The following is a 19,024-nucleotide window of genomic DNA, read 5'->3' on the forward strand; positions in this document are numbered from 1 at the left end:
GTTGACCTGCACGTTGTCTGTTATTGTTCCCAAAATAGATAATGACAACACGATCCAAATTTGGGTCCCGGGATTCTCGTTGATATAAAGAGGAGCCTATATGCGGAAGTTTCATATTCTTGATGACGCTGGCTTCAGATTTCACTGTTCACCATTTTGGTTTACAATCATCGAGCAGTCTTATTTGATGAAGAGTAAAGAAAGACAAGACACCGAACGGAGTAGAGAATCGCAGAGGCAGGCTAGCGCTACAACTAGTGCAGGAGGCCACTCACCCACCCATTGCACTGTGCAGGGCAAAGCCGAATCCAGCGCCTGTACTACTACATTGAAATTTCAGCTTCCTACTCTTAGCCAGCTTAGCTCAGTGTAAGTACTAAGTGTTCGCATGTACGCTGCTGTTACTGTTAGTACATGTAGTTATCTGACCATACTTTAAAGGTTTAAAATTAGTTGAAACAACAAGTGTACAAGTACATTGAACATTCCAAATTTCCATCTCTGTGGGAAGGAACTATTTTATCCCTATTGCCTCGGTACAGTATCTGGATAAAGAGAAATTCAACCATTTGAAGCATAGAAGAAGACAAATTAGACAATTACTATAAGACTTGTGAAATTAGACTTGTGAAAAAGTGAATGAAATTGGATATTGAGAATAAGAGAGCTGTGAATTTTCCGGTTAAATTCTGAGATCACTAATAATTTAATGAGGAAAATAGTATTAATATTAATAATATAAATGATAATGTTTATAATATTGATAATGACAATGATAATATTAATAATGATGATAATAATAATGATATATTATTATCATTATTATCATCATTGTCATTATCAATAGGATTATCAATATTATTATTATTGTTATCATTATTATTAATATTATTTTTCCCCCAATTTAAAAATGACAAATCTGCAATTATGGTGTATTATGAAGTATTTTTCTCTTTCATTTGCCAAATGACAATATCAGGCCTGGAATTTTTCTAAAGTTTATTGTTTAACAGGACCATAGGGAGGATGAAAAGTGGACATCATGATGTTAACGAACTAGACCTAAAACTCAGTATTTCATTCAGGGATATGTTCCGCTGAGAGTATACAACTGGCTTTCACTTCATTGGCTACCGGTCCATTCTCGCATTACTTTCAAAATCCTACTTCTTTCGTGCAAAATAACACATAACCTTGCCCCTAAATATCTTCTTGACCTAGTCTCCCTTCGATCCTCCTCTTCTGCCAGATCCCTTCGTTCATCTTCCTCCATGCAATTAATTCACGGCCCACGAACAAAAACCTGTTATGGTGACCGTGCCTTTTCATCGATTGCCCCCGCCCTCTGGAACAAACTCCCACCCCATATTCAAAATGCCCCATCCATAGAATCATTCAAAACCCTTCTCAAAACCCACCTTTTTAATCAGTTATAGTTTACTGGAGGCGCACACAAGTAGTTAATTCCATTCAACTCATTTGTATTGTATTGCATTGTATTAGTAATATTTCATTTTACTTTGTTAGTTTGTTGCTTTTAAGGTATTAAACATGTTGAATAATTAAAAGTTAGACAGTACCACCTGTGCGCTTAGAAACACCTGTATAAAGCGCCCTATAAATGTAATTATTATTGTTATTATTATTATGTTTAAGAAATTTTTCTGTCCATAGACGAACATGACTCTGTTTCTATGCAAATTAGAGTTTAGACAGAAATAACTATCTAGTATGGGGAATTCTTAAATAAAACTGACATTTGTCAACCTTATATAGCCTTTAGAGGTGGTCAGTGGAGCCAGATGTAGTCTCAGTGGAACAACCATCGATATTCAATTCAATTCAATTCAATTCAGATCTTTATTTCAGACTCAACTACACAAGGCAGAGGTCCATAAAACATATGTTACATAGATATATAGGGAGTATAAACATGATGAGTATAATAACAACAAATCTTACAAAGAGTATAACTAAACTATACTAGGCCTACGTACAAACAATCTAAACTCTAAGAGTAACATGTAACCTGCAAGGTTGATAACAGCATAACAAACTAACTCTAAGCTGTACCTGTAACTGTAAGATTAAAATAAGTACATGTATTACAATCAATAACAATCTATTGAAGTTGTATCTCGTAACAATCTGTCTCTGTTCAACTAACCAGAACGATAAACTAATAATAAATAACTATTATAAAAAACAAAGAAAAAAGGATACTGGAATCCTTGGTAACAGGAACATAATAATCAATCGCCATGTGTCAGCAGGCTATTCAGTCAAAATTTCCAGAGGCCCGATGTGTACCTAAGACAACTATACGAGGGGTTCACTAACATCTTTAAAATACCATTCTCAGACACATCCACTCTCTGGATGAACTTATACATAAGATTTCGTAATACAGCCGAACAGGCTGGAACACAGACTGAAGCTTTTGGTCTAATTAGAGTTGTGCTTTGCCATGAGTGTACATTGAAAGAAAGAAAACACGCTTTTTTAAACAAAATTTTGGTCGCAGAAAAATCTGACGAGTGAAGTTGTGTAGCTCCTTGCTAAAAATGAAATAAAACCCTAACGACATTTAATTTTGTTTTCTTCTTTATTTTGCAGTAATTCAATATGGAGGCTATAAAGCTCTTAGTGGTTGGCGATGGTGCTGTGGGTAAAAGCTGTCTGTTCATCTCATACACAACAAACAGCTTCCCAAGTGACTATGTTCCCACTGTCTTTGATAACTACGCATCCAATGTGATAGTCAATGGTGTGCCTTATAGTCTGGGGCTATGGGACACAGCTGGTCAGGTATGTATTTCAATTATTGTAATCATAATCTGAGAAAGTTTTGGTGAAGAATTATGTTGATATAAGTTTGTTATCGCATGATTAATAAATTTTAGTCCGTCAAACAAAAATTCCTCAAATTTAGAGTTTAAATGCAATGAAAACATGTCCCTTTACATAAATTTATTCTAATTTTTCTTGCCCTTGGCCAGGGTCGTTTACCCCAGACCCCCATTTAATCTACCTTCTTTCTGGAATTTCTCAGTCTCATCCATGTTATATATAGTCATCTAAAGATTATTTTAAACTAGTTTGTGTTTGAAATGATCAATTAAATTATTAATTTTTTCCATTGTTATTGTAATTCATCAACATCTTTACTTAGTAGCTTTCATTTATATAATTAAATTCTTAAATGAATTAAAACTATCAGGTTACCGTAGCAGAACAGTATTAAATTGCAAAATTTCCAATATCATAATTCTTTTTTTCTTTTTTTACAAGAAAGGACCATTGAGTTCTAGGTCAATTGATATGAAGAGTGATATTTATAATACCAAATGGAATGACGGTTTTGTTTATCCATTTTGAAGGTTTTTTTTATTCTTGGACTGTTTTGCAATGATAATGTGCTAGGCTGCTAGCAAGGTACTATGTTTTAATTTAAGAGAAATTAATGAATTTCCTTTCTTTTTGCCCCATCCAGGAAGATTACGACCGTTTGCGACCCTTGTCCTACCCTCAGACGGATGTCTTCCTTATTTGTTATTCAGTCGACAATAGGGATTCCTTTTTACATGTTGAGGACAAATGGTACCCAGAACTAACCCATTATTGCCCTAAGACGCCAATTGTTCTTGTTGGAACAAAGATAGGTAAGGATTGGAAGAAAAAAAAAGAAAAATCAATTTTAGTCAAATCATGCTATCATCTTAGTTCAGTAAATAAGGTTCCTATTATGTAAAGAGCACGTAATGTATAATAATATAATTTTGACAAGGATGTTTTTGTTTTCAGCATGACATTTTATGAATATGTATTTACACAGCACCTTAGCCAAGTGATGGTATCATGTATTTTTTTACACAAAACAAAAGTCTACTCTAAAATTCAGAAATTTCAGTCTGAGCTAGTAATTGATAAAATGGCAATGTTTTGAAATATTGGGCAATTAATAGATGACATTTTTAGGTGGAAAACTAACAGCAGGTATCATAGAAAAGTATCTAACAGTATTGATATCTAATGAACTTTTTCTGTTGATTGATCAGATCTTCGTGGAGCTAGTACTAGCGGGCAGTTTGTTAGCTTCAATGAAGGAGCTGCACTGGCAGCCAAATTGAACCTTGGCTTTGCCGAGACCAGTTCACTCACGCAGACTGGCTTGAAAGAATGCTTTGATAAAGCAGTAAGTTGAAACTCCTTACCCCGTGTTCAAAAGAAATGCCATACTCTCACAGCTTTCAAGAGGTGTCTCAAAACGCATCTTTTCTAATTTGTTGTAAACTTGTGATATTCCTCTTGGTTTGTAATTGATGTAAGCTTTGTTTGATAATGTTCTCTCTCTTTGCTGTATTGTAAGTATTTTATGTTTATGCACTTTGTGTCTAATGAAAAGGTGCTTCATAAATGTAACAGTATTACTATTATTGCTTGAGTACACACAGAAACAATTGTTAAAAGCAACCAATATTGGTAGAATTGTAAGAATCTCCAGTTAAAGGCAGGGAAAAGCACCTGTCTTACTGGATATGTGTAGAAAACATAATAAATGTGCTCTGAAATGCTTGCATGACAGATGTGCTTGTCATAGACTTTCTTGCTTCATACATGAATATGAATCTTTTTCATCAAGTCAATATATCAATGCATCTTTTTCAAATTCTTTAATTTGTCATAATATGTCAATTATCCAATTCATATGTGTTTTAATTGCAAGCATTTTATGCCATTTTGTGTATTTCTTATATATATCAACTTCTGAAATTGAAATGCTTTCATCATTTTGTCCATTTTCTTGATACAGCTTGAACTTGCTATTAGTAATATGACACTTCAGAAGAACAAGAAGGGTTTCTTTTCCTTTGGAAGTAAATATAAGAAGAACATTCCTGTTCCTCCTGCTATGCCTCCAACTGGTGAGAATTTTCTTTTTTTCTTCAAATAAAGTAGTTATTTTCATCCATTCTTGGAAATCATTGTTTCAAGTAGTGGTCAGTTTTGTCAAGGTCTTGCCATAGGTATGGAAGTTACTATTGTCAATGACTCTACTGGACGTAAACAATATGAATGATTGAAATCCCCTGAAAGAATATAAAGTACAAAACCATATGTGGATAACAAAGTATGCAATGAATCGAATCGAAATGATATATTACATAAAAACACTATAACATCATTGAGCTGTTTTTCAGTAGAATTAATAATGTACAGTAATTGATATGAAACACATTCTTAACAAATAACAGCAAATATGAATAATTCACCACAATTTGATCAATACTAACACTTTGGAGACGACGGGCTTCTACAGAAGCCGAGCGAGTTGTTAAGTCTGTGACGACGATCTTCTACAGATGCCGAGATGAGTCCCTACTATTTTGACAAAGTTTTCCAGCTTATTCTCAGCTATTATGTGCTAAAGTTCTTTGAAGTAATATTTAGATATATTCATTCATCTCATCTTCTAAAAAAATAATAACGTTACATGGAAAAAAAAATCGAGAAAAAGTGATATCATTTCAACTTTACCCTAAGTTAGTGCTCGGATCGAAAAAAGGCCCTCGAAATACCCGTACAGCTGGAGACGGACGCGTACGCGCTCGTCCATTCTTTATTCTTGCCAGGATTTCAAATCTTCGCATTGTCAGTTCGATTTCGACCGTGATTCCTTATTTATATTTATCTACCCTACCTGTGTGGCATTTTTTCATCATATACTAATCCAAGCCTGAGAGGGAGAAGAAGATAGAGGGATAGACTGAGAGGGGAAAGAAGAAAGAGGACATAGATTTTTACATTTTCTCATTGACAAGACTTGTTTATGGGGAAAAAAACCCGGATAGATAAGGATATGAAAATCAGGTTGAATATTTCCATATGTTATCTAGAAGCCTGTCGTCTCAAAAGTTTTGACTCCACATCTATCTTTTACGTCATTGTATTTATATGACAATACGCTTTTCATTTTATCAACTTGACCAATTTATTGAATCATTCATGTATGGACCTCCTCTTTTATGAAAGGCTTATCTCAGCTGCCCTGCGCTAAGGCCTAAGGGGGACAAAAGAATGTAAAGAAGTAACTACTCTGGAAGATTGCCGTTTTGAAAGAAGAGGATGTAGGCGTAAACGTAGGTCAATAGTTCAATCTACATGACAATACAAACAACCACTTTAACTTATATACCTTTATGAGGGCATGTAACAATTTTTAGAGCAGGTCTTGGTTTGAGCGGGCTTATGAAATGTTCAAATGTTTTGTTCTGAAAAACGACCCCTTACTCTTCCTCTCTCTCCCCACGGAATATCGCTCTTGTCTTGAGCAACTCCGGCGGTAAAGCCACGAATATGAGACTTTTCCTGGGCAAAGATGCTAACATTGTTGAAAAAAAATGCAAGGCAACATAAAAACAAGTTTTCTGGCAATGAAGAAAAGCGAGTGCAGAATGAAGAAAATAATTGTTATTATCATTACTATTTTATTACAAAAAATAAACAAAATTAAGCGGGAGGCAAAAACTAAAACAAAATGAATATTTCAAATTATGAGAAACAAAGTTAAAAGCATTCAAAGTAAATATTATTTTTGTTTTCAAGAATAAAACAATGTTCATCTCAAAATTCATTTCCCAAATAGTCCTTTATTTGATTTGCACATTTAAAAGAAAGGGCATTTAGTGTAGATCATGGCATAATGTTTGTCAGAATATAGTTACAAAATGTGTCGAAAACCCATGTAAAACGAAAGGTTAGGCCAATTATTCATGGCTCCGTTTATAATCGGCCGAGCTTTAGGAGAAGACAATCATTGACAAAGGGGAAATGAATGGAGGTATCAACCGATCTGCGCGTGCGGCGGTGCTTACGCAATTTGTATGGTGAGTTTATTGAAAAGGAAAGACGTGAAGCTTCAGCAAAATAAGACGGCAATTTCCCTCGTAAATAACCGACCTTACGTTTCGTATTGATGAACAAAACTTATATTTTTAGAAAGAAAAAAGGCTGATCTTTTTTTACATTTACAAAAAATCACGAAAATGACTGAATGAGGCGCAATGAGCAATGAAAGTAGAAAGCACCGCCACATTTTCCATTACTGGCGATGTAACCGAAATCGCTCCATCACAGGGGAAACAATCGCTGTGCGCGGGCTCGCTCTCAAAGGGCTAAGGTCATGATAATGAAATGGGATAGAACGATTGGAGAGAAAGAAAGGTTTTAAAAGAAAATTCAACCCTTTTTCAATTCAGTCCTCTGCGCATGCCCATAATTAACATTAACATTAACATAAATGAATATGTATACGATTCGTAACAGTAATAATAATAATAAAAATGGTGCTTATAAAATATAAAGCGCTTACCACTTACATTTATGTATGTATGAATGGCAATCTGGATTCCTTTATTACTACCATCCTCTAATCACCCAATTGTCCTGGTTTCCCTTTCAAGGTCTTGCACCATGGATTGAGATCAAGACATCCACCTTAGGAGCAGATATGGCTACTATCCTTGATGACCCAGCTGAAGCAGATGTAGTCTTCCATTTAGATGATGGGAAGAGTCAAGCAGCTCACAGATTGGTGCTTTGTAGTGCATCAGATTTCTTCTGTAGAGTCTTTGAGCAGAAGCTACCTAAGGTAGGCACAGACCAATCGTTTGCTAGATCAAAGAGGTGTTTCACAAAGACTAAGATCATTTTTAAGTTGGACTTAACTATAACAGGCCATTCATGCCACTGGTTGTTCTCACTGTTTGTCTCTTAATTATGATCTTTAGATATTATTTTTCCCTTCAATAATGAACTATCAAAAAATGTAAATTCTGTAGATTTTTCACCACGATTTATACGTCCCTGGTGAGAACAATGCCAGTAAATGGTGAGAGCACACAGTGGCATGAACAGCCTGCCATAGTTGAGTCCAACTTAAAGCCGATCTTAGTCTTTGTGAAACACCCCCTAAATGATTTAAGCCCTCTCAACTTATGCTTTGTTGGGTGCCAATCTGCCCCATGCTCGTGATCCTTAAAAGCTGTAAGAACCACTCTGCAAGAACCACTTCAAAGAATCATTAAAAAAATGTACATTCTTGTACTCTCAAAACATCAAATTTACATCAAATTCCTATGCTTATTCACCTGTATATGAGATGCTTCCAGAGTTCTCTATACATTTGCCAATGCAGCTTAGAGTTTTATCATAATATATATCTTCATCATGATCATTATCATGATATAAAGAAATTTAATCTTTCGAAAGACACATAAACAATGCTAGAAGTGTGTTCCAGAAAGATTTTTTTTAATAAAGTGAAACTTATGATGCATGGCTGACTTAAACCATGCATTTGTTTGATTATATCATGTTCATGTAAGAACCACAAACTATGAAGAAACAACCATCCAAATTTCAGGTTCACCTTGTTTTATAAATTCCTTGTAAGACCAAATTTGCTTGGAATGTCATTCGATATATCAAGCATGCAATCTTATATAGTTAAGGAATTGTAAGTTTCTTTAAATAAACTTGCCTTCATCATTATACCCTAATTTCGTTATCTGTTAACAGGTTGAGCAGGAGGACAGAGCGGTGCGTGTTCCTGCATTTACCTGGGATGAGATCAATAGTGGTAGCATAGCAGGTATATCTAGCATCAAGCAAGCAGAAGAAGGGGTTGGGCACCAGATTGATGTTTGTCTTTCTGCTGATATCTCTTCAAAGACATTCACACACATACTGAGATTCCTCTATGCAGGTTTGTAGTCTTATTCCATGTTATGAATCAATCCACCACTTTTTCTCTGTGTGTTTCTATGAAACTCTGTCTTATTCATTTTCTTTGGATACCCTGAAATATGGTAGATATCATTTATTTAGAGATATAGCAATTGTCCCCTTTATTCATGTACTCAGTATTGTCAGTGTTGCTTTCATCCCTGTGTATGCAGTAGGGAGGCGTAAAAGCTACTGTATTAGCTGCTATTTTCGTGAGGGTTTTTTTTCTGTGAATTTCGCGAATTATCAACACGCGAAAATATTGCCACCTCATCATTCCGGAGTGGGAAAATATCGCTCTCTCAAATCTTGCTTATACAGTACATTTGGGAGACAGGAAGTAGTCCTCATAATCAGAGTCAGTTCAGTAAATGAGATGATTTAAAGATCTTAAAGTTCTTTTCAGATCTATAACCAGGAGGAATTATAAATTTCTTTTAATAACTAACACATCTCTCCAAGAAAGAATACTCTGGCAGTATTTATAAGGACCACACACATGGTGTACCCATTGGAGTTTTCCTCACTCAGGATGACATCTTCCTGAAATTCTGACTGAAAGAAATGTTATCTTTGTGTTTTACAGGTATTCCTAATGTAGACGAAGACACTCCGGAAGCTGAATTAGATTCTCTCTTGAAGGCAGCAGACGTCTTCTATCATCCTAGACTCAGGGAAATCGTCTCCAACATCCAGAATAGTGAGGAGTTCCTTAACCCCAGCATTGGCACATACCTTAACGACCTTACAGGTCAGAGGTCAAAAGAGATGTTCTTCAGGAAGCCTGTATTTTCAGATGTACAGTTTGAAGTAGAAGGTAAGTGTTAGCTTCTATAAATAAGGAATAACGTATTTGCCGCGATAAGGCCACAGCGCCGCATAGGCCGCACCCCCCCCCCCCAACTTTGACATTTCAAAGAGGAAAAAAAAAACAAGGAAAAAGAACAAATGAACGAAACAAAATAACCATAATTTTCTCATAGAACACTTTTTTTTCTTTCTACAAACTGATACCAAATTCATCAATATTCTTAGGAATTATAGGAAGTGTACCTAAAAAATGATCGCAGGCAGATTTGGTATCCGATATATACCCCTACCATGATGTACGGTTTAATGCAAAATTGCATGAAATGGATACAAAGATCAGAAAATAGAGTTGGTGCACGGTGCGACTTCGGCTGGATACGCGGCAGCTCCGTAACGTTCCCTTCTTTTACTTTTTAGCGATGCATTGGCACAAACTTGGATCAAGATCTATCGGCAGATGTTGTTTTATGAAGTTTATTTTCGTCTTCATGTCAACAATGCAAGATAAAATTGTCAGTAAGATGTGTGGAAATGTCCTGTACCATAGTGGTATAGTTATTGCAGTCCCATAAGTACAAATTTGTGCTGTTTTTGCATGGTTTTGACTTGCAATATTTTACTCATGCGGCGCAAAGGCCGCACCCCGACCTTTTGATATTTTCTCTTCCAAAAATACTGCAGCCTTTATGCCGGCAAATACGGTACCCCTACACTATCACCCTATATAAGACAACTATTCCCATGATGATTATTCTCTAGGACAAGTACCTTTCCAAAAGGCAATTTTCCCCTGGGACAACTACTTCTTCATAAAAGATTACCCCTGGACAACTATCCCCCTAGGACTTCCCCTAGGACATCTACCCATGGACGACCAGCCTAGGACAACCACATCCTAGGACAACTACTTCTTCATCAACATTTAACCTATGGACAACTACCTCCTAGGACCACTAGCCATGGACAACTAGCATAGGACAACTACATCCTAGGACAATTACCTTTCACTAGACAATTACCCCTTGCAAAACAATCCCACAGGATAATGATTTATATTATAGCAAGAATGTTGGAGCATGTATATTAACATAGACCCCATTGTTTTTGTTGCCTTGACAGGTCAGCTCCTGTATGCACACAAGGCCATCTTGAAGGCTCGCTGTGCTGTCATGGCAAAAATGTTCAGTGGCGTCTTTGCAGAAAGTTCAACAAGCAAGGTAGGTATCTACATCTGTCATATGTCAGATGAAGGAATTAGATCTTGAAACAGTGATGATAAAGCTGTATTGTTATTCCCAAGGCATCGTTGATATATTGATAATAAAATGACAGCTATTAATTAATCACAGCTAATAATGGAACTGTTATGGCCAGGTCCAGGCTTCATAAAACTTGTTATCAATAACAAATGCTACATTTATATGACAAATTTGCTCTCGGTCGATTAAATGCCACCTGTTCAGTAGCTTACAACTGTTATCAAGTGTGTTGGCTCAGTCAGTAGAGCGTCCGCCTCACAACCAGGAGGTCGTGGGTTTCGAACCCCGGCCGCGTCATACCAAAAGACGTTAAAAGACGGGAGTTGCTGCTACCTTGTTTGGCGTTCAACAATAAGGGATAGAGCAACATCGATCTGGCGCTGCTCAGTGGCAGCCGGGCTCACGATCAATTGGGCAAAAAGAATTTCCATATTCGGTTTAACTTAATACAATTTGGAGTGGACTTTAAATGATTATTATTATTATTATTATTATAATTATTATTAGATAAACATCATATAGTGTTTTCCCCTGAGTATTGGTCATGGTTGATAATTCAAAAATTTTCAACAAGTCAAATGCCATATGATTTGAATTATTACTTGTGCCTCAGTTATGCAAAGTAGTGGTCTTAAATGCACACACCCAAATTCATAGCCAGATATTTGTGTGAAAAAGGAATGAAATAGAGTTGGACTCTTTCTCCCCCCCCCCCCACCATCTTATCCCAGATCCCCATTCTCGAAACAAGCATGGAATGCTTCATGGCTATCTTGGAGTACATCTATACCGACCACGCCCCTATAGAGGAAGGTGACGCTGTTGGTATCCTGGTCACGGCCGAGCGGTTTGCTCAAGACAGGCTCAAGAACCTGTGTGAGCTGTACATCACCAAGGAGGTGGATGTCAGTGTCAGAGATCAGATTGAGAAAGCAGATATTGATGTCATAGGTCTCCTGCAGACAGCACAGGTAAATAATGGCAGTTTAATTCGAATCAAATTTTTATGGAAAAATCTATGAATGAATTCTTTAGATTTACAACAGCGCTGAAGAACCTGGGGGTGTTTCTCAAAGAGCTGGACTTAAACATTGTGCAGAGCCATTTGTAACCTTAATGAGATAAATATATTCAAAAGCAAAAATTCAACTATTTTAGACTTTTCATAAATTCCACATTTCCATATCAAGAACATGAAATCTCCTCGATAATAGAAAAAAACTTTTACAAATTATTTTAATAGATGCTAACGGCTTTCCATAATTTTTAAGTCCAACTTAGAGATAAGTTAAACTTAGGATCTTTGTGAAACACCCCCACAAAGATTTTAAGTCGAACTTAACTCTAAGTTGGACTTAAATAATATGGAGAGCCATTTGTAGCCTTAAATAAAATATATTCAAAAGTAAAAATTTGAGTATTACAGACTTTTTATAAATTCCACATTAAGAACATGAAATCTCCTTGATAATAGAAAATATGAATGAATTGAATCAACATTTTATGCCTTTTAAAATAACTTTTACAAATTATTTTAATAGATGCTAACGGCTTTCCATAATTTTTACGTCCAACTTAGAGTTAAGTTCGACTTAGGATCTTTGTGAAACACCCCCCTGGTGGTGTATTTTTAAATCATGATGATCCATCAGTCAAAACATGCAAGTTCCTTCATCGCTGGAGGTGTGTGGGATTGTAGTCATTCTATCAACTTGCCGAAGTCTCAGATTGTTGAAAAATGTTCACGTAATGAATCACATTTTTTCCTGAGGTGATGTTGTTGATCATTTGCATATTCTTTGTCATATTTGTGTAACTATTCACTGTTCATGTTTCGATCTCTACACGTATGTAAACATGTCACTATATTTATTCATTACATTGGGCTAATGGTTAACAGATCAAAGTATCTCCATAAGCCATTAGTAGCATGACAATTGATCTAACACTGCCCAAGTAGATGAATGGTTTTGATACTACATATTGTTTTTGATAATTTGCATACAGTATTCTTTGTCATACAGTGAAACCTGTCTATAAAGACCACCCAAGGGAGACAAAGAAAAGTGGCCTTTGTAGACAGGTACCTTTAATACATGTTTCAATGAAAAACATTTTTAAGGGAAACAAAAATGTGGTCTTTGTAGACAGGTGGTCTTTCTATACAGGTGGTCACTAAAGCAGGTTTGACTGTATTTGTGTAACTATTTCACTGTTGATGTTTCTTTACACAGATGCACAATGCCGATCAGCTGTCGGCGTGGTGTCTCCATTTCATCTCGTCTAACTACCTGGCATTTGAGAGACGTGCCGAGTTCAGTCAGTTGGAAGGAGACAACCTTGCACACGTCTCCGACAAGAGATGGCCACCAGTCAAGTATCTCGAGGAGGTAGAGATCTGGGAATCAAAGTACGGGGACAAGAAGAAGAAATCGGACGAGAAATGCTCCGTCATGTGATCAGGTGGACGGGATATGGGTTACCATGACAACTAACACAAAGGCTGGAACACTGCCCAAAGCTTGCTGTTGTTGTTGTACAGCTTTAAGTCTTTGAAGTCAAAGAGAGCATTATATCAACTTAATATCTCTGTGGTAGTCGGGTTCAATCCTTCAAGAATAGTCCAAAAGAAGGTCAACATTCAATAGTTTTAAATGTTATTATTTTTGTAGCATGTATTTCATTCTTTATCTGTGTGTACATAAAAAGTATCATTTCAAAATTTAAGATGTTGATGTTAATATATATTTTTGGTGGTATATGAATGTGTTGAAACTACATGTATGTACCCTGTGCTGAATAGTATACAAATAATCAACGTTTATGAGTTCAATAGTGCAATTATTTTCATAAAAAGAACTTCTTCTCTCGAGGCGTCAGCAGAGTTGAATAGAACATTTATCTGCCAACGAATGAAGATATTCACAGAACTATGCTTTGCTCCTTATATTAGTAATAAATCAAATTTGGAGTCAGGCCTTCTCGATAACATTCAGATTGCCTTTGTGTGGGATGCGCACAGCTAAGACGATGAAAATAATGGAATACCCACAGGGCAGGGAGGTACGCAGTCTAAATATAACCAAAAATGCACCCTGAATAGTACAAAAATGCACTGCGAATATAACCAAAATGCATGCTCAATGACTTAGTCGTTCAATATATTATTTATTGAATATCATGTAACCAACAATCCTCTAATCAAATGACAAGGATCTACTTACCGTAAACATATAATTTTTTCTAGTTTTATACTTTTTATACTTTTATTGAATATTGCAAGTGATGTGCTCTAGTGACAACATTGGTGTAGAATGCCATTACATGTGACTTGCTTTCATTCAGCTTCATGTGACTGAATGCCTTTTACCCTGGTTCAAAGGCAGAGGTTGTTCAAGGTCAAAGGTTGCTCAAGGTCAGACTGATCTATGTTTTGTGCCATGAGAAGAAGCAGTTAAAGACTGGACACCAAGTTTGGAGAGGCTGAGGAGTGTTGATTGTACATAAATGATTACGTTTGCTTTTTTTATTCTTAAGTGCTTCACAAGCCCCTGCTGAAAACCAGGAGGGCGTAAAGAGCTTTTACCCATAATTAAAGCCCATCTTGCTTTCCGAAGACGAAATTCGTGAGATGTGGAGTTAGCTATTCCAGTTACAGAAATACAAAATGTAGGTGTGAGTAGTGTCTTTTACCCACCGACAACCAGGGCTCTGTTTCTTAAAATTTGTTATCAATAACAAATGGGGCCTATCACCACGAAATGAGTCCAGTTGGTCAAAAATTTTATTCCTGTTTTTAAGTATTATATGAATCTACATTAAGTAAGCTTTAAATTAAGGGGTCACACATTAAAATTGATAAATTATATCCAGAAATATGAACAAAAACCTAATTGGACTTTATAACAATGGGATTACCCAGGTTTGAGATAATTAGGTGTAAAGTTAATGATGCGTAACATTTTATAGTCTGGTCAACAACAACATAGCAACAACACACTTCCCATCATTCGATTTCAATGAAACTTTCAACAAACAAAGAAATAATAAGTCGATTTTTGGAAAAATCTTAAATGTGGTAGGTGGGTCAATTTTCAGTACATACACACTATACATCGCTATTACTACGATTGAGCCTAATGCGACACTGGACTCATTTCGTGGTGACTGGCCCCAAATGATAAATATCTATTAAGCGTTTCCTCTACCAATCAAATGCCATGATTTCAGTAGCTTTTAATAGCTATTGTAACTTGTTATCAATAACAAGTTTTATGAAACAGGGCCCAGATCTTTTTTGATATCCCTACCGATTTGCATCATTCCTTAACAATTGACCAATGTTTTTGTGGTACAACAACTGAATGTCATAAGGAATGATATTCATGCATGTATGTGTGCTTTAAGAAATGTGGCGTCTCTGTATAATATGTCCGTTTTTGTTATACAAGATTGTTTGCCACAACAAACATGTATTTGTCTTGTCTAAGTAGTTGAGCATTTATTGAAACAAAAGTTTTCAACAAATAAAAGAGATTTGTTACACTTTTTCCATTTGTTTTATGTATGCAGTGTTCATACTCTAAAGGCACGTTCAGATATGATGCAATAAAACCGCCGCAAAAAAAACTGCTTCAGTGAGCGCTGTGTTATATAATACAGAAATAACAAGCGTTTACATATTGCATCATTTTAAAAAAACCCACCCTGGTTTTACTGCATCATATCTGAGTGAGGCCTACCATTGTGATGTTAATGTGATGTAGTTGTATTGTATTGATATCTGATTAAGTCATACATGTATGTTGTCTTTTTTTTAAATGTGCCTATACCATACAAGGAATGGAGATATTTTCTTTCCTATGAATTATGTGAACATTCTGAAGTAATCGTATTTAATTATCTGCCTATTATATACATGCAGGATGATAGGAAATACTGAAAGCTGTAAAGTTGGAGATATTGTCTGTTTTATTGCCAGAAAAGTGTTAACTTTGTGTTAGGGTATACAAATAAACACCCTCCCAGCTCAAACAGACAATATTAAGAGCTACTACATTTCTTTTTTTAGTTTCTCCTTCTAACTGTCGCCCCCTAGTGGCAATACACCATGTGCACCAGAATTCATATTAGTGCAATCTAAGAAAATTGATATTTTCACAAGTTATTGTATTTTTTAAAGCATTTGCATTTAAAAGTTGAAATATTTTTATATCTTTTTTAAAATGGAAGTTTCCATTTACAATACATGTATAGAATGGACTTGGTGATAATGTATGTATGAAGACTGTAAAACAAGGGTTAAGATTAGAGGGTAGTCTAACAGGGAAGAAATTTGAAATACATGTAAATGTAGTACACTAGGAAATGAAAGATATTTGTTTTCATACAAATTAATTTGCAACACGTATAATGATGTAAACTGAATAGTGGACACCCAGCATTTTTTGTGATTTATTTTAAAAAGAAAATCATATCTGAATCTGAATAATGTTATAAAAATATTCTTCTACAAAATGATTATAGACTCTTTGCTTTGCTTATTAATCAAATGTTCAATTTTTCTTTGTTCCGCTCATTAATCTTTTGAAAATAGCTGAACATTTTTGAGTCAATGTGCATCCTGTCTCATAAATGTATGATTGCTTGCAGAGAGAGTAAGAACAATCAGTTTTATCTTTACAAGGTCATAAATAACAAGGGTTCAAAAGATCACGACGTTATGTTCGATACTATATCCGCAATGAGTAATGCATTAATAATGCACATATTCACATATTTTTGTTGTTAAATGTATATAGATTATCTGCCAATGACTTATTGCCAACTTGTATTAAATAATTTGCTAACATATGTATATAAATAAATGTCAGAGACATTTTTGAGACATAGCAATAAACATTTATACTCTCTATCATTTTATATTATGAAAAAAGAGGAATGTGTTTTGCATTATGGAATTTCAACTACTTGTACATAGGATGACCCAGGGAGAGGAGGGGGGGGGGGGGTAACACACTATGAACATGGTGGACAAAGAAAGCATACAAAATATACAGTTCCTCAGGTAGACAAAGGAACATCCCTTCACTGCTATTATGTAAACATGTGTAGAACAGGTGAATATGCATGTGACACCTGTTCCACACATTTTTACATAAAAGCAGTGAAGGGATGTTCCTTTGTCTACCTGAGGAACTGTATATTCATAGTGACAGCTGCCCCAAACTACTAACAAAAAAAGTATCACAAATATTTCAATGTTCAAACAACAACTTCCTAGTTCAAAGTCTAATTGAGGAGTAGACTATACCCGGAGACTATATCGCTGCAATGACATTTTTCGAACAGAGAGAGAGAGAGAGAAAGAGAGACAGACAGAGGAATCCAAGGAAAACAAAACGTCAGACAAATATAAAAAGTTTACTGTCTTTAAACAAAAATACTCTCCTACAAAATATTTATAAACTCTTTGTTTTGGTCTGCTCATTAATCTTTTGAAACTAACTGAATTTTTGTATTCAATGTGTAGCCTGTCTCATTATGTTGCCTTAGGAAGGTCATACATAGCACCAATAATACACATATTGGCGTATGTTTGTTGCAAAATGTATATATTCTCTGCCAATGACACGTTCCAAACTTGTATTTAATAATTCGCTGACATAATCATGTCTATAAATAAATGTCAGAAACACTTTTGAGACATAGCAATACACATTTATACTTTCAATCATTTCGTTCAAAGTGCAATAATGAAGAGTAGACTGTTCCTGACAGTAAAATTGACACAAATTAGAGAGAGTGAGTGAGAGAGAGAGGGAGAGAAAGAGAGGGAGTGAGAGAAAGGGAATAAGAAATCCTCATTCGAACATAAGAATGTTTTATATATAACGTTTAAAAAATAAAATGCGAACACATATGTATGAAAACAAATTGCAACCTTCATGTTGCTATCTTAATGTCTGTGCGTTACTAGCAGTCGGAAAGGAAATAAGAATACATGGTCTCTTCTAATGAATGAATTTGCTCGGTCCATAGTCCGTCTCGCAATCATGCACAATTGTCACCAATATCGGAAAACCATTATGTACGTCTCAAACAACAGTATTGAATATTGTACCATATACTACCAACTAGATATTGCCATCACTACATTGAATCATGTCTAATTACATCGGATTGAATGTCGGTGGAAAGATATACCGGACATCTCGTACTACATTGACCAGTACGCCCGGGTCATTCTTCAATTTGATCCTAAATGGCGGCATACCGTCTGCCCAGGATGAGCAAGGAAACTATCTCATTGATCGCGATGGCGATATTTTCAGACATATTCTCAATTATTTGAGAAGCAACATTCTTGTACTTCCAGACGGATTCAATGAGCTTCAACTCCTGGCGTGCGAAGCTGACTTTTTTCAGCTGGATACACTGAAGGAAGAAGTCCTGAGAGTAGTTCATCAGATCATCGGGCTGAATGTTGGCGGGAAGATCTACCAGACAACCAGAGAAACACTCTTGAGAGCCCCCCAGGGTTACCTGGCAGCCATCGTAAGTGAAAAGGGTCTAAACATGGCCAGAGACAAAGATGGAAACTTTTTTATAGATCGAGACGGGAAGCTGTTTCGCTACATCCTCAACTTTTTACGCGAAGGAGCTTTGATTCTGCCTACAACATGGAATGAATTCAATTTCAATCTCCTTATGAACGAGGCAACCTTCTTCCGGATTCCTGAAATCGGTGAACACGTAAAGAGTATGAACAATTTCGATGAGAACAGGAAGGCGGCCGTTTGTTGAGGTCTTAAAGTGTAACATGGTCTTAAAGTGTAACACGACTCCCTAGCTCCTGAAAAAATAGTCCCTGTGTTGAACATGCGTACGTGGAGCTCGCAGACGCACTTTGTACTTTGAAACCTAGCTAGCTAGCACATCAAACAGCTGCATTACTATCCTGGCCAGTGTATTAGAAACTCTTTTTAGGCCTACGTTTGTCAATAGACGAGGACCCTTTTCTCTTTCTATATGTTACACAGGCTTCCTATGCCTGCGCCGGTTCAATTAATTAAGATTAGTAAACACGGAGATCCATTAAAATACATAAGTCTGAAACATATATTTTGTGCCAATGATAATTCCAAAGAGGTATTTATTAGTATTCA

The 19,024-nt window shown here is 35.8% G+C and overlaps 2 protein-coding genes across 3 annotated transcripts; both read left to right on the top strand.

Annotated features, from left to right (window-relative positions):
- The first annotated feature begins 28 nt into the window (after window positions 1-28).
- Window positions 29-14,152, top strand: LOC752289 (rho-related protein racA). 2 transcript variants are annotated; one of them, XM_030972271.1, is made up of 11 exons: window positions 29-369; window positions 2,617-2,808; window positions 3,494-3,662; window positions 4,059-4,195; window positions 4,814-4,925; window positions 7,464-7,651; window positions 8,581-8,767; window positions 9,374-9,604; window positions 10,717-10,814; window positions 11,588-11,827; window positions 13,091-14,152. In XM_030972271.1, the coding sequence occupies exons 2-11, from the start codon at window positions 2,626-2,628 to the stop codon at window positions 13,313-13,315; spliced, it is 1,770 nt and encodes a 589-aa protein (XP_030828131.1). In that variant the 5' UTR covers window positions 29-369; window positions 2,617-2,625; the 3' UTR covers window positions 13,316-14,152. The 2 variants fall into 2 exon arrangements, with proteins under 2 accessions (XP_030828131.1, XP_030828132.1); XM_030972272.1 differs by lacking the exon at window positions 29-369 and having other exon boundaries at window positions 2,416-2,808.
- Window positions 14,153-17,008: 2,856 nt separating this feature from the next.
- LOC105446292 (BTB/POZ domain-containing protein KCTD21-like) lies at window positions 17,009-18,662 on the top strand. Its single transcript, XM_030999974.1, has one exon. The coding sequence runs from the start codon at window positions 18,021-18,023 to the stop codon at window positions 18,660-18,662; it is 642 nt and encodes a 213-aa protein (XP_030855834.1). The 5' UTR covers window positions 17,009-18,020.
- The last annotated feature ends 362 nt before the right edge of the window (window positions 18,663-19,024 follow it).

The sequence above is a fragment of the Strongylocentrotus purpuratus genome, unplaced genomic scaffold, assembly GCF_000002235.5.
Source record: "Strongylocentrotus purpuratus isolate Spur 01 unplaced genomic scaffold, Spur_5.0 spur5_scaffold_6, whole genome shotgun sequence".
Classification (NCBI taxonomy): domain Eukaryota; kingdom Metazoa; phylum Echinodermata; class Echinoidea; order Camarodonta; family Strongylocentrotidae; genus Strongylocentrotus; species Strongylocentrotus purpuratus.